Raw genomic sequence first — 14,158 nt, forward strand, 5'->3', positions numbered from 1 at the left:
TAAAAACGAATGTATAGCTGTCTTTGTAAAGAAATGCTCACATATGTAGCTTCGAGCCGCTGCTGTGACGCTGTACAAACGCTTCCAGTGTGAATACTCGCGCGTCTCTGCAGCTGCAGTGACGGTGTAGTTACGCTCACGCTTGCAGTGTGAAACAGGCGTAACTCTGTGCCACTGCATAACTATAGATGTGTTAAATATAATGAGAATATATATACATATCCGAGTCCTGATCGGGAGGTAACGTCCGATTCCGATCGAGTCTGAAACCACGTGATCGGGCCCGATTTCCGGTTATATAGTAAATGTTTATATAATTACGGTGGTTTAAACAAATGAATCTTGTTAAAAGTTACATGCGGTGGCCGTGCTGGAGGAGCATTTCCTGAGCATCAACCCTTTGAGTGAACAGCAAAATGCAGAGGACTTCACAAGACTAATGATGAGCATAGACAACAGAGAGAGAATTAAATTCAGCGCTTTTATTTCCAACATGTGCTCATTCATGGCTGTATTATTTAATTCATGCAAAGTTACATCTTTATTGGGACAGGACATGACGGATTATCTTACGTGGCTCCGTGAGCTTGTCTCTTTCTTAGAGACAAGCTGCATAAACTAGCTACATTTCAGGCATTTATGTAACACATCTAATTTGTGCATTAATGGCTGTTATGTTAAAGTTTACTAATTACAGCAAAGCATGCAAGCACACTTTACATGTGCACGCTGTTGTCTCGTCTCCCCTCAGATGCGCTGTAATGGCGATCTTGCGCGCAATTCTCAAAACACCCACAAGATGGCGGCGTTTATCGGTAAATCCAATATTACAAAAGCGATATCCGATTATGGTAAAATGCTTAAATATTGGGGAAAATATCGGTAAATCGATATATCGGTCAATCTCTAATTACAATAGTAAACATCTTTAATTACTGTTTGAAATAACATCACTGCTGTTTAAGCTGCGCGCGCTGAAGCTGAAGAGAATGAACACCCGTAAACTGAAGCGCTCTGCTAGAAGGTTAATTAACTCAATGGAACACATCCTATATAAGATAATTCAGATATTTATACAAAATAAACATAATATTACAACTTATATTTGCACAAAATCACACACAGATGAACTTGAACTAAGTAACGTAGTCAGAATGTAGCTACTGTTGTGGATGCATTCTTCCCGTAACAACACGCCGAAACACAGCAACTAAGCCCAAAGAATTCACAACATTTTATTACAATAGTGTACACAATTATAATGTTATGTATATGACAGCCCCAATCATAGATATTAATGTTTTGCGTTGCTGTGTGAGAGCTCACACTGAAGCTGAAGATGATCAGTACAATTAAGCGCTGTGGGTTATTAACCTCAACGAAGCGCATCCTAAATGAATTAATCAGATATTTATACTACATAAATTTAATATTATGACTTATATCTGCACAAAATTAACTGACAGTTCCAGTAGTTATTAATGTCGTGCATTGCTGTTTTGCTGCCAGTGGTCCCTTCTGATTGAATTTATTCTGATATTCCATTTATTCTGCCGATTTAACTTTGTTGGGATTGTATAAAATTGTAGTTCGGGGTTTCTCTGACGACCGTTGTTACAGCTAACAGCACAACATATCCCAGGCACACTGTAACCTTGTTGTGAACCTTCTGGGAGTGTTTAGTTGATCTTCCTCTGGTAGTTGTGGCTGCTGTGACCATAGACTGAAACAGATTGAGCAGCTGTGACTGGGCACAAAAATGGCGGCGATAAAGCACAGTGACGTCACATGGTCCTAATGAATAGCCAATAAACTGTAGATGCAAATAAAGGATTCACTGATATGTATTTAATATTCTTGATGCTGCTCTGTTGCACTCCATTACGCACCGCTCTGTTAGGGGCCGTTCACATATTGCGTCTAAAACATTTTGAATTGAAAATATGCTATCTTTTCATGATTCATGTTCACTGAATGTGACGATGCAAGAAACATTTTGTTATCGACTTGTATACTTAATATATATAATTTGCAAATAGTTTAAATTGATTATTTCACAAACACAATAAGACCTTTCTTTTTCTTTATTCCCTTAAATTGCTTTAAATATTAAATTATTAATTTCTTTAAATAAAAATACCAATTACCCAATTTTAGTTTGGGCTAAAGCCTGAATATCCACTGACCCTAGAACCGTCCCTGCTTAAAAACATCACAGAATAGTGCATAAGTACACGAATTGGAACACACCTAAGATGTGGCAAGCTGAGACTCCTTTCTAAACAGACTGAGTGGTGTAAATCAAAGAGTGCAGCAAGTAATAGTTCAGGGGTGTGTACCACTTATGCAGTTAATTATTCCAAGCTTTTTATTTTTATTCATTCTTTTCACTTCGGTTTTTAGTGCCGTTGTAATTTCACTTTTCATTAATTAAATTAAACATGTACAAGTTTTGAAATGACTTATTACTATATTATTTTTTACATCACAAAAAGCATGCGTTTTAAAAAGGGTGTGTAGATTTTTTATATCCACTTTATATGAAATGACACTGTAAAGAAAAATGAGACATTTCTCACCACTGATCCAGGATACAGCCTCTTGATGCTCTCCAGAATCTCAGCCTTACGCTGCTGTCTGCTGTTCTCCTGTCTGTCGATTCGAGCATCACCCAGCTGCTCCATTACCTGCATAACACACATCATACAGTTCAGCAAATAGAGCTTTTATTCAGCGCATAACCTTTCATTCCTCTCAAAGATTTCCTGAGTTCAGGTAGCTGTTCTATAATGTACACTAGGGCTGAGCGGTATGAAGATACATGTCGTTATCACGGAATACAATGTCTATCGTTAGAGACTGCGCTTTATCGTATATATTGCAGTATGTAAATATATTGCACTATTTACACTTCAGAGTAATGAAATGCATGAATGAGAAAATAAAGAGTGCAATACATCCTGAAAAGGAACTCGTGCTGACTGGCTCACCACCAAAGTGCACGCACAAAAACCTGCCTCTTTCAGAAGGCAATTGCGAATTAGGGATGTGCTTGATGTTAAAGTGTTATTAAGCACAATAAGTAGGGGTGGGCGATATACTGGTAGACATGATTAACCGGTAGAGATTTTGGACTATCGTCTCCATCACGGTTACGCTCACGTTAGGTCACGTTAGATCTCATAAAGCCAAGTTTAATTCATTCATATATCAGGTGGTGGCACCAGTTAATTTTGGAAATTAACATCTGAACACTCTTGCAAAATTAGCATCCCCATCCGAGACACAATCACACTGAGTAGATCACATCTCAATATTGTCATCTGTACAGTACAGTATCTGCATTTCCTTCCCTTCACTCTCTTTTCCCCCATCTCTTCTATCCACATACAGAGATCACCTGAAATTCACCCAAAAATCTATATGGTAATGTGAACAATTACCATACAGCACTATACATGTTTGGTATCACTTGAAATGTCTCAGTGCGACTGGTATAATGGTCTCATCCCCACAGAAGTAAACCAAAAGGTAATAAAGGTTTTAAGACTTTAGATTTTGCTTACTGTGTGCCCTTTCCCATGGTCTTTCATGCAAATTACCTTCTGACCCCAACAAGGTGTAACCCAAGTCTGGGATCTTGATTAATGCAAATTCATATTGTAAGTTCATGCCTCTACATGGAAAATGTTTTGTATTTATTTTTTTGAAATTGATTATGTAATTGGCATGATTCATTTACTTGAACAATAATAAATTGTTACATTTGAATTTAACCTGACTCTGAAATTATTAACTCTAGTAGATTAAGCAGTCCATGTTATCACAAATCTACGATCAGGTTACGGACTAAAATTCAGCTTAGGTGGAGCATTTGTGGCATGTCAACTGAAGTTTTAGAGCCCCACCTAACAAATTGGCATTAGTCCTGTGTACTTAGACTGTAGAGGCTAATAATGGAATTTCCATTTAAAACAACAAAGTTAGACCAATCTAAATAGAGTGAGCCTCAACATCTGATTATTGTAATATTATTCTAGCTAAGTGTACATGGGAAACTATGGCATGATTATATAAAGTTATCATTAGATTAAGTTAAGTTGGTCAGCTTATTTGGTAATGGTGTACAGATCTATGGGGAATAAATAGCATACTTTTAGAAATGAGCAAGCATGGTGCAGCCATGCATGCTTGCAGTAAGTAATAGTAAATATTAGTAAATTTCCTCTGTATAATGATCAAAGCTGACGAGTTTGTGACCGTGAGATCTGTATACTCATATGGTGTGAGACGATAAAATAGAGTCAGATAAAAGATTAATTGGAATAAAATTACTTTGCCACACTGAAAGGACAGAACGCGCAGGAATACTTTTACCATGACATTGGCTACCTTCCTTGGGCCAACGGGGTGGACCTTACACGTCCATTTGGTCATTGTCTGGAGCCCTGACTAAATGTCTTTTTAGTGCTGTATTACAGCATTGTATCATATTTGATGACGTTTGCATAATTGATTGAATAATTTCCCTATTTATTTCTGTGAAGCTGCTTTGAAACAATCTGTACTGTATAAGGCCCTTTATAAATAAAGGTGACTTGACTTGAAAGTACACATGATTTTATGCTGGCTGATTCAACAAAGATCTAATAATAGCTGTATTTACAAAATTATAAAGGTTTGTGGAATTTCAAAGTAATGTGTTAATTGCTTTCTGCAGTTTATTTTATAGTACAGTTTATTTTGACATCGTGACATCTTATTTTTTGTTTGATTGTTTTTACCTCTTTCAAAAACTACTCCCATTTAAAAACCAGAGAGGATCACCATCTGGTTCCTTCTGGAGACTGAACTAAACCAGTCTCATAATGATGTAATTTGTTTGTTTGTTTATGATTTAACGCCATGCGAGCTACCTCGGCTATATTCATGGCGAGAACAAGATTTTTTTATTATTTTTTTTTTTTAATAAAAAGGAGAAAAAAAAATTAAATTAGATTTTTAAATTTGATCTTAGATTAAAAATTCTAAAACTAAATCAGGCCTTAATTCATTAAAAATCTTTTCATAAAAGTTCTAACAGATTTCAAACTACCACAATTTATCAAAATATGCTTCAATGATCACAATGATATAACTCCTATTTGCTGAACGTCAATGGTATGTGAAAGTATTTTAGTGTTTGCCTCGCTCAAATTTTACCTGGTTAAGCTCCATGTTGATCTCATCTATTCTTCGTTTGGCTTGTTCCACTTCTTCTGTGAGCTCCTCTTCCATCCTCTTCTGCTCATCCAGAGACTGTCTGGAGAGCAGAAAGGGAAAGAGAGCCATGATGCACAGACACTAACACTGATTGCCAGATCAGATGTGGCTTTGTGATGCGTTTGTACCTGCTGGTGGTGATGTAGTCCTCCAGCTTCTCAATGCGTTTCTGGTTCTCCTCGATCTCTCTGATCTTCTGCTTGATCTTGGCCTATAAGTAACAACAATTACAGCAAATCAAGCTGCTCTATTTATTTTCACTGTATAAATTAAATTTGCAGAAACTTTTTGCACCTCCGTTTCTATTTTCTTTCTCTCCTCCAGGTCCAGACGGTCCTGGTCAGCTTTCTGGTCTCTGTTGAATTTCTCTAGCTCTTGAGCCAGCGTAGCAGCTCGCTTACTCGCCTCTTCCTTCAGACGGTGATATGCCTTAACCTGATCACAAAGACAACAGTTATATTAAAGTGCCCCTATTATGCCTTTTTAAAGGTTCCTAATATTGTTTTGGGAGTCTCCTACAACAGGTTTACATGCATGCAAAGTCAAAAAAACACTTTTGTTTTCTCATAATATACATTTAATTTCACCTCAATGAATTTCACCTCGTAAACGATTCCTTAGAAGCAGTTCAAAGAATCAGTCTCTCTAAACCCGTCCTTTCCGTGAGCCTACACTGCTTTGATTGGTCAGATGGTCCAGTCCTTTGTGATTGGTCTACTGCACGCACCATGCGCCCATTGCCATAACTGAATGACATCTATCAATTCGCAAGACATTGTATACAATGTATGGACAGAAATGATAGAATCGATTTTACCGTATCAATTCGAGCCCGATGATGAAATGTCTGAAGAAGTCAATCAACCAGAAACTGATTCACAATTACGACTGGAGTACGACGTTTCTATATGGTAAGTGTCACCTCATTTTGCGTTATTTATAAGTCGTGATGGCAGCAAAACTGTTATACTTTATGTAGATGCACCTGTAGGAACTGTATCAGAATGCCAAGCGAAGCTGAAAACCTAACATAAGATAAACATTTAGGCCAGATGTGTGCAGACTTTTTTGTCATAACTATTAACAAAGTAAAAAATGGCTATATCATTGTTTGCATGACAATGTTTACAGAGAGAATACTTCAACTAGTTAGGATGTTAAGATGCTAGTCCGCGCTATTACAATACAGATACAGCTCCACTCTACTGTAAAAATAAAAACGCAGAGGAAAAAAACTGTTTGTTTTACAGTTATGTAAGCGGCCCGGGCCTACAGCCATGTTGTAAACTCCCACGTTAGCCGAGCACAAACGTGAATAGCTGATAATGCATTACACTCTGTAAACAAAAGTCGTGCTCCATCCTTGATCATTACTCCAAGTAATAAGACAGACAAGCTGCATTAATCGACACATTTATAGACAACATTGGAGCCACATCTGTATAGCAGAACTACAGAAATGTGAGTTAGCTGGTTAGCAGGAGACATACAGACGAGGGTGTACGTTACACAACAACATACAAAACTACTCATTTTCCCTGCCGTCTGCGTGCGCAATAAGTGGGCGGGCAATATGGTAATGTTTCGTTGTGACATCACAACGAAACGGCTTGGGATACGTTTTACAAACAACTTGTTTAATTGACTCTGAGTCAACACTTACTTTTGAGAGACAACTTTATATATGGTGCACTTTCAGATTTAAAACTTTGCAGGATGTTTCCATTCACTTAAAGCTATGTTACACACTACATGAAAGGTTATTTTCAAAAATCCATAATAGGGGCACTTTAAATGTATTATGGCAAGGAAGCTGTTATTTAATAATTTAAGGCAATGCTCTGCAAGTTTATATTTTACCCTAGTAAAAGTATACTTTTACCATGCAAAACTAGATGACTTTTTACTATGCAACTAGACCTCTGCAAATAGATGAGCCCTCTGCACAGATCCCTATGGTCCGCTATTAACTTGTCATGTCAGGACCAGCTGGGACCTAAACAAACATTTTAAACAAAGACGTTCATTGAGCTTAACCCTAAAAAGGGCAAGACCATAAAGAGAAATCATAAAATTAGTTTTCCATCTTCTTAGGACACAAATAACTCAATTTCATGAATTTTAAAAAAAAAAAAAAATTTGTATCCTCAAGGATATGTCACCACTTTGGGGGTATAAATTCATTGAAAAAAGAATGCTTGTTTGGCAATGCCTATTACAACATTTTAGACAAATTTTTAAAACATTTATTCTCTCACAACTTAAATTAAACATTCTTTGTAAAATTCTGCTGAACAATAAGTATAATACCTTTTATGAAAATATTAGCCTACTGTATCATATTTAATATGTAAATTTCTATAAATTATCAATGACCAAAACTTTGCTGAAAAATTTGTACACAATGTACTTCATGCCTTCTGTCCTCCGATTGATAGTTCATACTTTTTTGATCAGAAATCTTTAATGATTTTTATAAAGTAAATGTAAGATAAACATTTAATGGACTAAAGAAAATTAAGTTTACTTGATCATTCATACACCATTTTTAATGTTAAAAATTAAAACGTCTTTTTACATTTTTTCATGTTAATGTAAATATGACACAACAGGCTTTTGGGGAACATTTATTTGTCCATCTCACAATTATCATTGATTTGCAATGAATTGCATATATGAGCCATAACAACCTGAAGCATAAATATGATACTTAAAAAAAATAAATTTAAAAAATTTAAAAAAAAGAAAAAAGAAAAAAAAAAAGGCATATTTTGCATGTGTTTTTTGTTGGGTATCATTTTTCTCACACACAAACACTTATATTAATTGCATATGAGCCATAATGTATAAATATGATACTCAAAAAAAACAAACATGCATATATTTACATGTGTGTTTTGTTGAGTCTCTCTCTCTCCCTCTCTCTCTCTCTCTCTCACACACACACACACACACACAGAGGTCTGCACTAGTGTGGGACCCGACACAGAGTGCGGTGCAGGACAAGATTTGATGAGCGAGTGCGGGTGGCAAGACAATCATGTGTGCAGGTAGCCTTTCCCTGCCTGCTGCTGATTGCTTCTAGAGGGAAAAGCTGCCCATAACTGCTGATCTAGGATCAGTTTTCTTCATAATAGCATATTGGCGAAACGGATTCGGCAAGCGATCCAGTACGTATCTGTGTTTGCGCTCTAGGGAGCATCAAAGGTTTCTATTTACAGCATGTTTTTGCAGCGTTGAGCAATGTAGCCAATCCCAAACATATCTGTTGATTTCTTGAACGCAAGAAATGAGAAATGTTGAGGTTAAAACACCAGAGATTTTGTTCAGTGCTTCTGCATTATAACAAAGTTTAGACATTATGAAGTCAGGTTCATTGATTATAACGGAACTTTAGATTAACTTTATTCAGTAGCCTGTACTTGCATTTCTGTTAAAATTAACAGTGGTTTGTATATGTACATGATTTTAATCATTTATCTGGAGCTTTTAAGCTGGAATGTGTAGGTGGGAGTGGGAGGTAACATAAAAATGGAAAAATCCGTCTCACGCAAACCTCTAGTCTAGAGGTCTTTATCAGATGTACCTGGTTCTCTTCCAGCTGTAGATCTTGTCCCTGACTTTGAGCCTCCTCCTCCATCCGCTCCTCAAACTCCTGTCTGGCCATCTCCACTGCCCCCTGCTCACGGTCCAGCTCATCCATGTCTGCCTTGCGTTTTTTGTAGCATTTCTGGGCATTCTGCAGTGATTTACGAGCAGCCTCCAGTTTCTTGATCTTGTGAGCAGTATTCTCCTTGGCTTTTATATACAGAGGCCTTTTCTGATTGAGCTCTGCATCCTTCTCCCTGTCAACATGTCAAACAAAATTAATTTACATTTTACAATTAGCTGCACTCTAATCACATGTGGGTCATTTATAGATCTCCAGACTACTTACCATCACCTCAACAAAATAAATAACATTGTTCTAGTGTTTTTTGGAGATTTTAAATCCAAAAATCTTAGAAATTGTGTCTTTAACATCGCAAAACCGGTGCTAACCCTGCTCCGAAGCAGGGTTTCATAACCCCGGGTAAAAAGTAGGGATGTGTCGATCCGATACTGCCATTTTTGCTGGATTGGGCATCAGTCAGTAGTGATCAAAACTGCGTCGCGTTCGGTGATTCAATGTTCCTATTATTATACTTGATCTGTAAATAAATGTCTATGGCTTTGCTTAAAAGGACTTTATATTGCTGGAGTATATAATGCCGTTTCTAAATCATGTTACTTTCTACCAGAGTAGAGAGCACTATGAATTGTTCTTCATGCGCACAATAACTGAAATTTAAAACTGTTAAAAGAAAAGGCTTCATTCTGTGCATGGGATGCACACAAGAGCTTTGTACAGCTCTGTATTGGAGTCTCTCATATTATAATACTTTTGTGCAATGAAAGATTATTAATAGCCTTTCTTGCTCTGTCCTATCTATCATAAGTTGCTGCCTCATTAAAAAGCTGCGCTATAAATTTAAAAGAAATATATTTTAATTGTATAGTATATATTCATATATATATTTACTTATTTTTCATGAATGTATTTTACAACAGTACAAAGAACAATGTGTAACATTTTACCAGATTTAGTGCTACACTTATTCGCTTTTATTTGTTCCCCACTAAAGTTTTTTTTCCACTAAATGTTTAGATTTTATACAATTACTGTGCACTCATGATTTTTCTAGAGTAACCTGCTTCTAAATTATCCACTAACCTAGTTCACAATAGTATTTTTTTCATAATTATATATTTATTCATTTGTTGTTTTTCTTTATAATGAAGCTGTCTGTATTTAGTAGATTGTGTTTAAAGGATTAGTTAACTTTCAAATGAAAATTAGCCCAAGCTTTACTCACCCTCAAGCCATTCTAGGTGTATATGACTTTCTTCTTTCTGATGAACATAATCGGAGAAACATTAATAAATATCCTGACACATCCAAGCTTTATAATGGCAGTGAAGAGGTTCATGAGTATGAGCTGAAGTAAGTGCATCCATCCATCCAGGGGCGCCATGAAGAATTTTAAGGGGGGTATGCAAGACATAATTTTAGGCCCCCTTCTTCCAGATGATTTTTTTATTTTCTTTTTGACATTTATATATATATATATATATATATATATATATATATATATATATATAAAATATTATATAATTATATAATATTAACATTTATATTATTTTAAGTGACATTCCCTCTCCACCCCCGAAACAGTATTGTTTTAAACCCTTTGACATGTACGATCACACCGGTGAATGTTCAGTGTCACTGATAATTCAAACATGCTTTCATGCTTTGGCTTGGCGCAAAGAAAAAAAAAAAAACTACTCTTTGGCTGACACAGCCAAGAGACAGACAGTGCTCTTCATATAGGCTATCACAACTATTCAGTGTTTTCAAACACAATGTTTATTTGAGGATACCTTGACAAAGGCTACTAGCCGAAACGTTGGTGAATAAACAAGCCTATGCTTCAGTGAGTGTGCAGTTGTTTCCCTTTAATTAGACTTATTTGAGGTTTCAAACATAGACATTAAAATGAAGTACTGTTATAAAAAAAAAAAAAGAAAAAAAAAAAAGTTGTTTTTAGTTTTGTAGTTTTTATAGTTTTTTAAATTCCAATTCCATACACTGATGCCTTTGGAAGCTGCATAGGTATCCTTTTAATTTTAATTTGACTAAGTGTTTTATTCATATCAGATACAGATGTGTATAAAACAAAGTTTACTCTATTCTTCTCCCAGTTCACCAGCCACTTAGCCTAATTTCATGTATTTCAGGGAAAACAGTGGAAATTTAGGCTACGTGATGTAAATCCGACAGATCCTCTGAATCACGGTGCAAACTCATGGCGCACAGCTATCAACAAATGTGTTTAAACGACACCACATTCACATCCACAAATCTGACAATCGGAATATATCATACAATTCATTATATAGTTAAGTTATATATTCAATATTTTGAATAAAAACATATCTGTCTGCCTGGCTGCATGACGCGTCACCAAGAAATTAAATACATTCTAATAATGTTCTAAATAAATAACGGTTGCCTCAAAAAACTCACCCTGGTGGCTAATATATAGAGCCCATAGAATACAGAGATATACCCAGCCAACACAACCAAATTCAGGAATAGTGATTCATGGTTTCTCTGAAGAATAAGGTTACGTTTTTCAATTGTGGTTTTGCACCCACACAGAAGACCGCTTGCACTTCTTGAATTAGGTCTTTTGACACATATTCATGACCAACAATCATCTCCAATATTTTGTTTAGTTTATTCTTATTTGTTTAAGGGTCCATTTCGTAAGGGAAACTTCCTTTTAACGTCTTCATCCCGATTTTTTTACATTTTTACCTTTGTGTTCCTGACAGGCTTCTTTCCATCTACCCTATTCTTTTTTATGCGGTTAACACATCATGTGCTGTATTTTAAAGTGACGTTCACTTCTTACTTTCTATATTTCACAGATTTAAGTTGTATTTTACTACAATATTATTAGTTAACATTTTAGTGTATGTAAGAAGAAGAAAGAAAAAAAAAAAAAAAAAAAAAAAATTCACACAAAAAAATCCAAAGTTGTGATATGGGGCCCTCTAGCGTCCTGGGCCCATATGCCTAGCATACTCTGCAGTAAAGCTTGGGCTAATTTTCATTTGAAAGTGAACTAATCCTTTAACACACAAAAGAGTGGTTACCAGTTCAACACACAGAGACACAGAAATTCAACAGTTTAAAAAAAACAAACAAAAAAAAAAAACTTAGTATCGGATCGGTATTGGCCAAAATTTTTGGTATTGGATCAGTTATGGAAAAAAAGGTATTGTGCATCCTTAGTAAAAAGTCCTGCTAACCCCGCTTATAAATTACAAGTGCATTATTTAAGTGTATTCTATTCATTAGGATGTTGATATAGCAACTGTTTAAGTGTCAAGCAAGTTTCATTCATAATGTTTCTCCTTTAATCTGATATAAAATTTCATGTCATATTGTCCCTCATAACTGGTAGTATACTGTAACAAGCCTATAAGCAAGCTTAATTGTTATACTAGTTTGACATGACATATAATGAAATGGAAAAATTTTATGTAAGCTTTCAAAATACTCCCTCACCTTGCTCATCTTTGAGTGCGGAAAAAAGTAAACGACAAGTATTTCCAAGTCAACTAGCAGCAGCATCATTTGATCAACTAGTCGGCCAGTCTCGCACATCCCTAGTTATAATACAATATAAGATATAATACAATTATTAATAAAATTGTTATTATTAATATGTTAAATTATTATAATTATTTTATTTTTACTTTATTTTTTAGAACAGCAGTAAAATTATAATACAGACATTTATGGTTGTTTTAATTTCTTTGCTTTCAGATGTTAAACTATTGAGCTTTTATTTTGGTGGAAAACCGCAGCGCTACACGAGCTTCTCTTTAAGCTCGTGCAGCGCTGTCAGAAGCAATTCGTCCATGAAATAAATGTACTCGAAATATGTAACATTTTCTGCCTATAGCCTTCGTAATCCTGAAGAGCTTGATTAGCTTGCTCAGGTATGTTTGATTAAGGTTGGAGCTAAGCTCTGCAGGACAGCAGCTCTCTAGGACCAAACTTGCCTACCCGACTTAGCAGATAGTAAAATGATCGAGACATATGCTTCCTTTAAGTTTCATCGAGGGAGAAAGCACTGTAAGAAACTAAGCTCCATTCTCTTTGTTTCCCTGCAACATTTGTGTCAGCGGAACGCATTTTCTCTGCAGCCGGCCTTACCTATTGTTATCAAACTTTCACCCGAGCATGTGGATATTATTGTTTTTCTCAACATGAACATGTAAAAAAAAAAAAAAAAAAAAAAAAAAATATATATATATATAAAAACGTTAACCATATTCCGACTCCCGAGTGCATATGTACATTCTGTACGATAATTGGCACAGTCTGCTTTATTAACGTTTTTTCCCCCCCGTTACCTCTGCTTGAGCTTTAATGCTTTTGTGGTTGAACATTAACATTGGTTAATGTAAAGAAAACCTCAATATACATAAGCTTGTGTATATTGCCTAATCGCAAGCTTGTTCAGAAATGGTGACAAAAACTTGATTAAAAAAAAAAACGTCTTTCTCGTTAAACGTCATTTAAATAAACAAATATTCAAATATTTGTTTTTTTATGAGCCCAAATATTCAAATACAATATTTTTGAAAAATGCTCATCCCTATTAAATTCAGCGTAATTACACCCTGTTACTGTAATTCTGAGATTCCAACACAAAAGTGCAGTTCTTCGGGTATATCCCGGTCTAATTCATAAATCGGGTTAAAAATATTCAACTTTAGATTGTCCAATGAAATTTAAGCTTGTTGTGCTACATCACAATTGGATGGTGTACATACATGGCAAACAAACATCAATTATGAATAATTACATTTTTAAAATAATATGTAGATTTTCATTTTAAACTAGTTTTGTTAATTGCTGAAAAAATGTTTTAAAATATGTGAGTGTTAGGGCCTCAGACTCACTTGATCTCTTTCTCAATCATCTGTTGGTCTCTCATCATTCTGCCCAGCTCCTTCTTCTTGTCTTTCAGCTCCTCCTCCACACGGTCCATGCGTTTCCTGTCCTTATCAATTTCTTTGTTGCGGTGGGTCAGCTCTCGGTTCAGTTTCTCAATCTCCGATTCGTTGTGGTACAGTTTAAAGAGCTGTAACTGTACATGAGCACGCACCACCTCATCCTTCAGCCGCTGGTAACGCTCTGCCTGCACATAACACATGAAGAACATAGCTCAGATTATAAACTTATTGTTGCATGTCTGCCTTTAGGATCTCTAACACTCAAATAAATGTATTT

At 35.6% G+C, this 14,158-nt stretch overlaps 1 protein-coding gene across 1 annotated transcript in view; it reads right to left on the reverse strand.

The window, feature by feature from the left end:
• Positions 1-14,158, reverse strand: part of smc1al (structural maintenance of chromosomes 1A, like) — a 91,148-nt gene that overhangs the window by 60,675 nt on the left and 16,315 nt on the right. The window contains exons 5-10 of the mRNA XM_051880927.1: positions 13,828-14,066; positions 8,849-9,107; positions 5,557-5,697; positions 5,391-5,473; positions 5,203-5,302; positions 2,580-2,687 (exon numbers count right to left, since the gene is read on the reverse strand). Coding sequence (XP_051736887.1) covers positions 2,580-2,687; positions 5,203-5,302; positions 5,391-5,473; positions 5,557-5,697; positions 8,849-9,107; positions 13,828-14,066 — 930 coding nt within the window. The remainder of the gene's footprint in view (positions 1-2,579; positions 2,688-5,202; positions 5,303-5,390; positions 5,474-5,556; positions 5,698-8,848; positions 9,108-13,827; positions 14,067-14,158) is intronic.

This window comes from Ctenopharyngodon idella, chromosome 22 (genome assembly GCF_019924925.1).
Source record: "Ctenopharyngodon idella isolate HZGC_01 chromosome 22, HZGC01, whole genome shotgun sequence".
Lineage (NCBI taxonomy): Eukaryota > Metazoa > Chordata > Actinopteri > Cypriniformes > Xenocyprididae > Ctenopharyngodon > Ctenopharyngodon idella.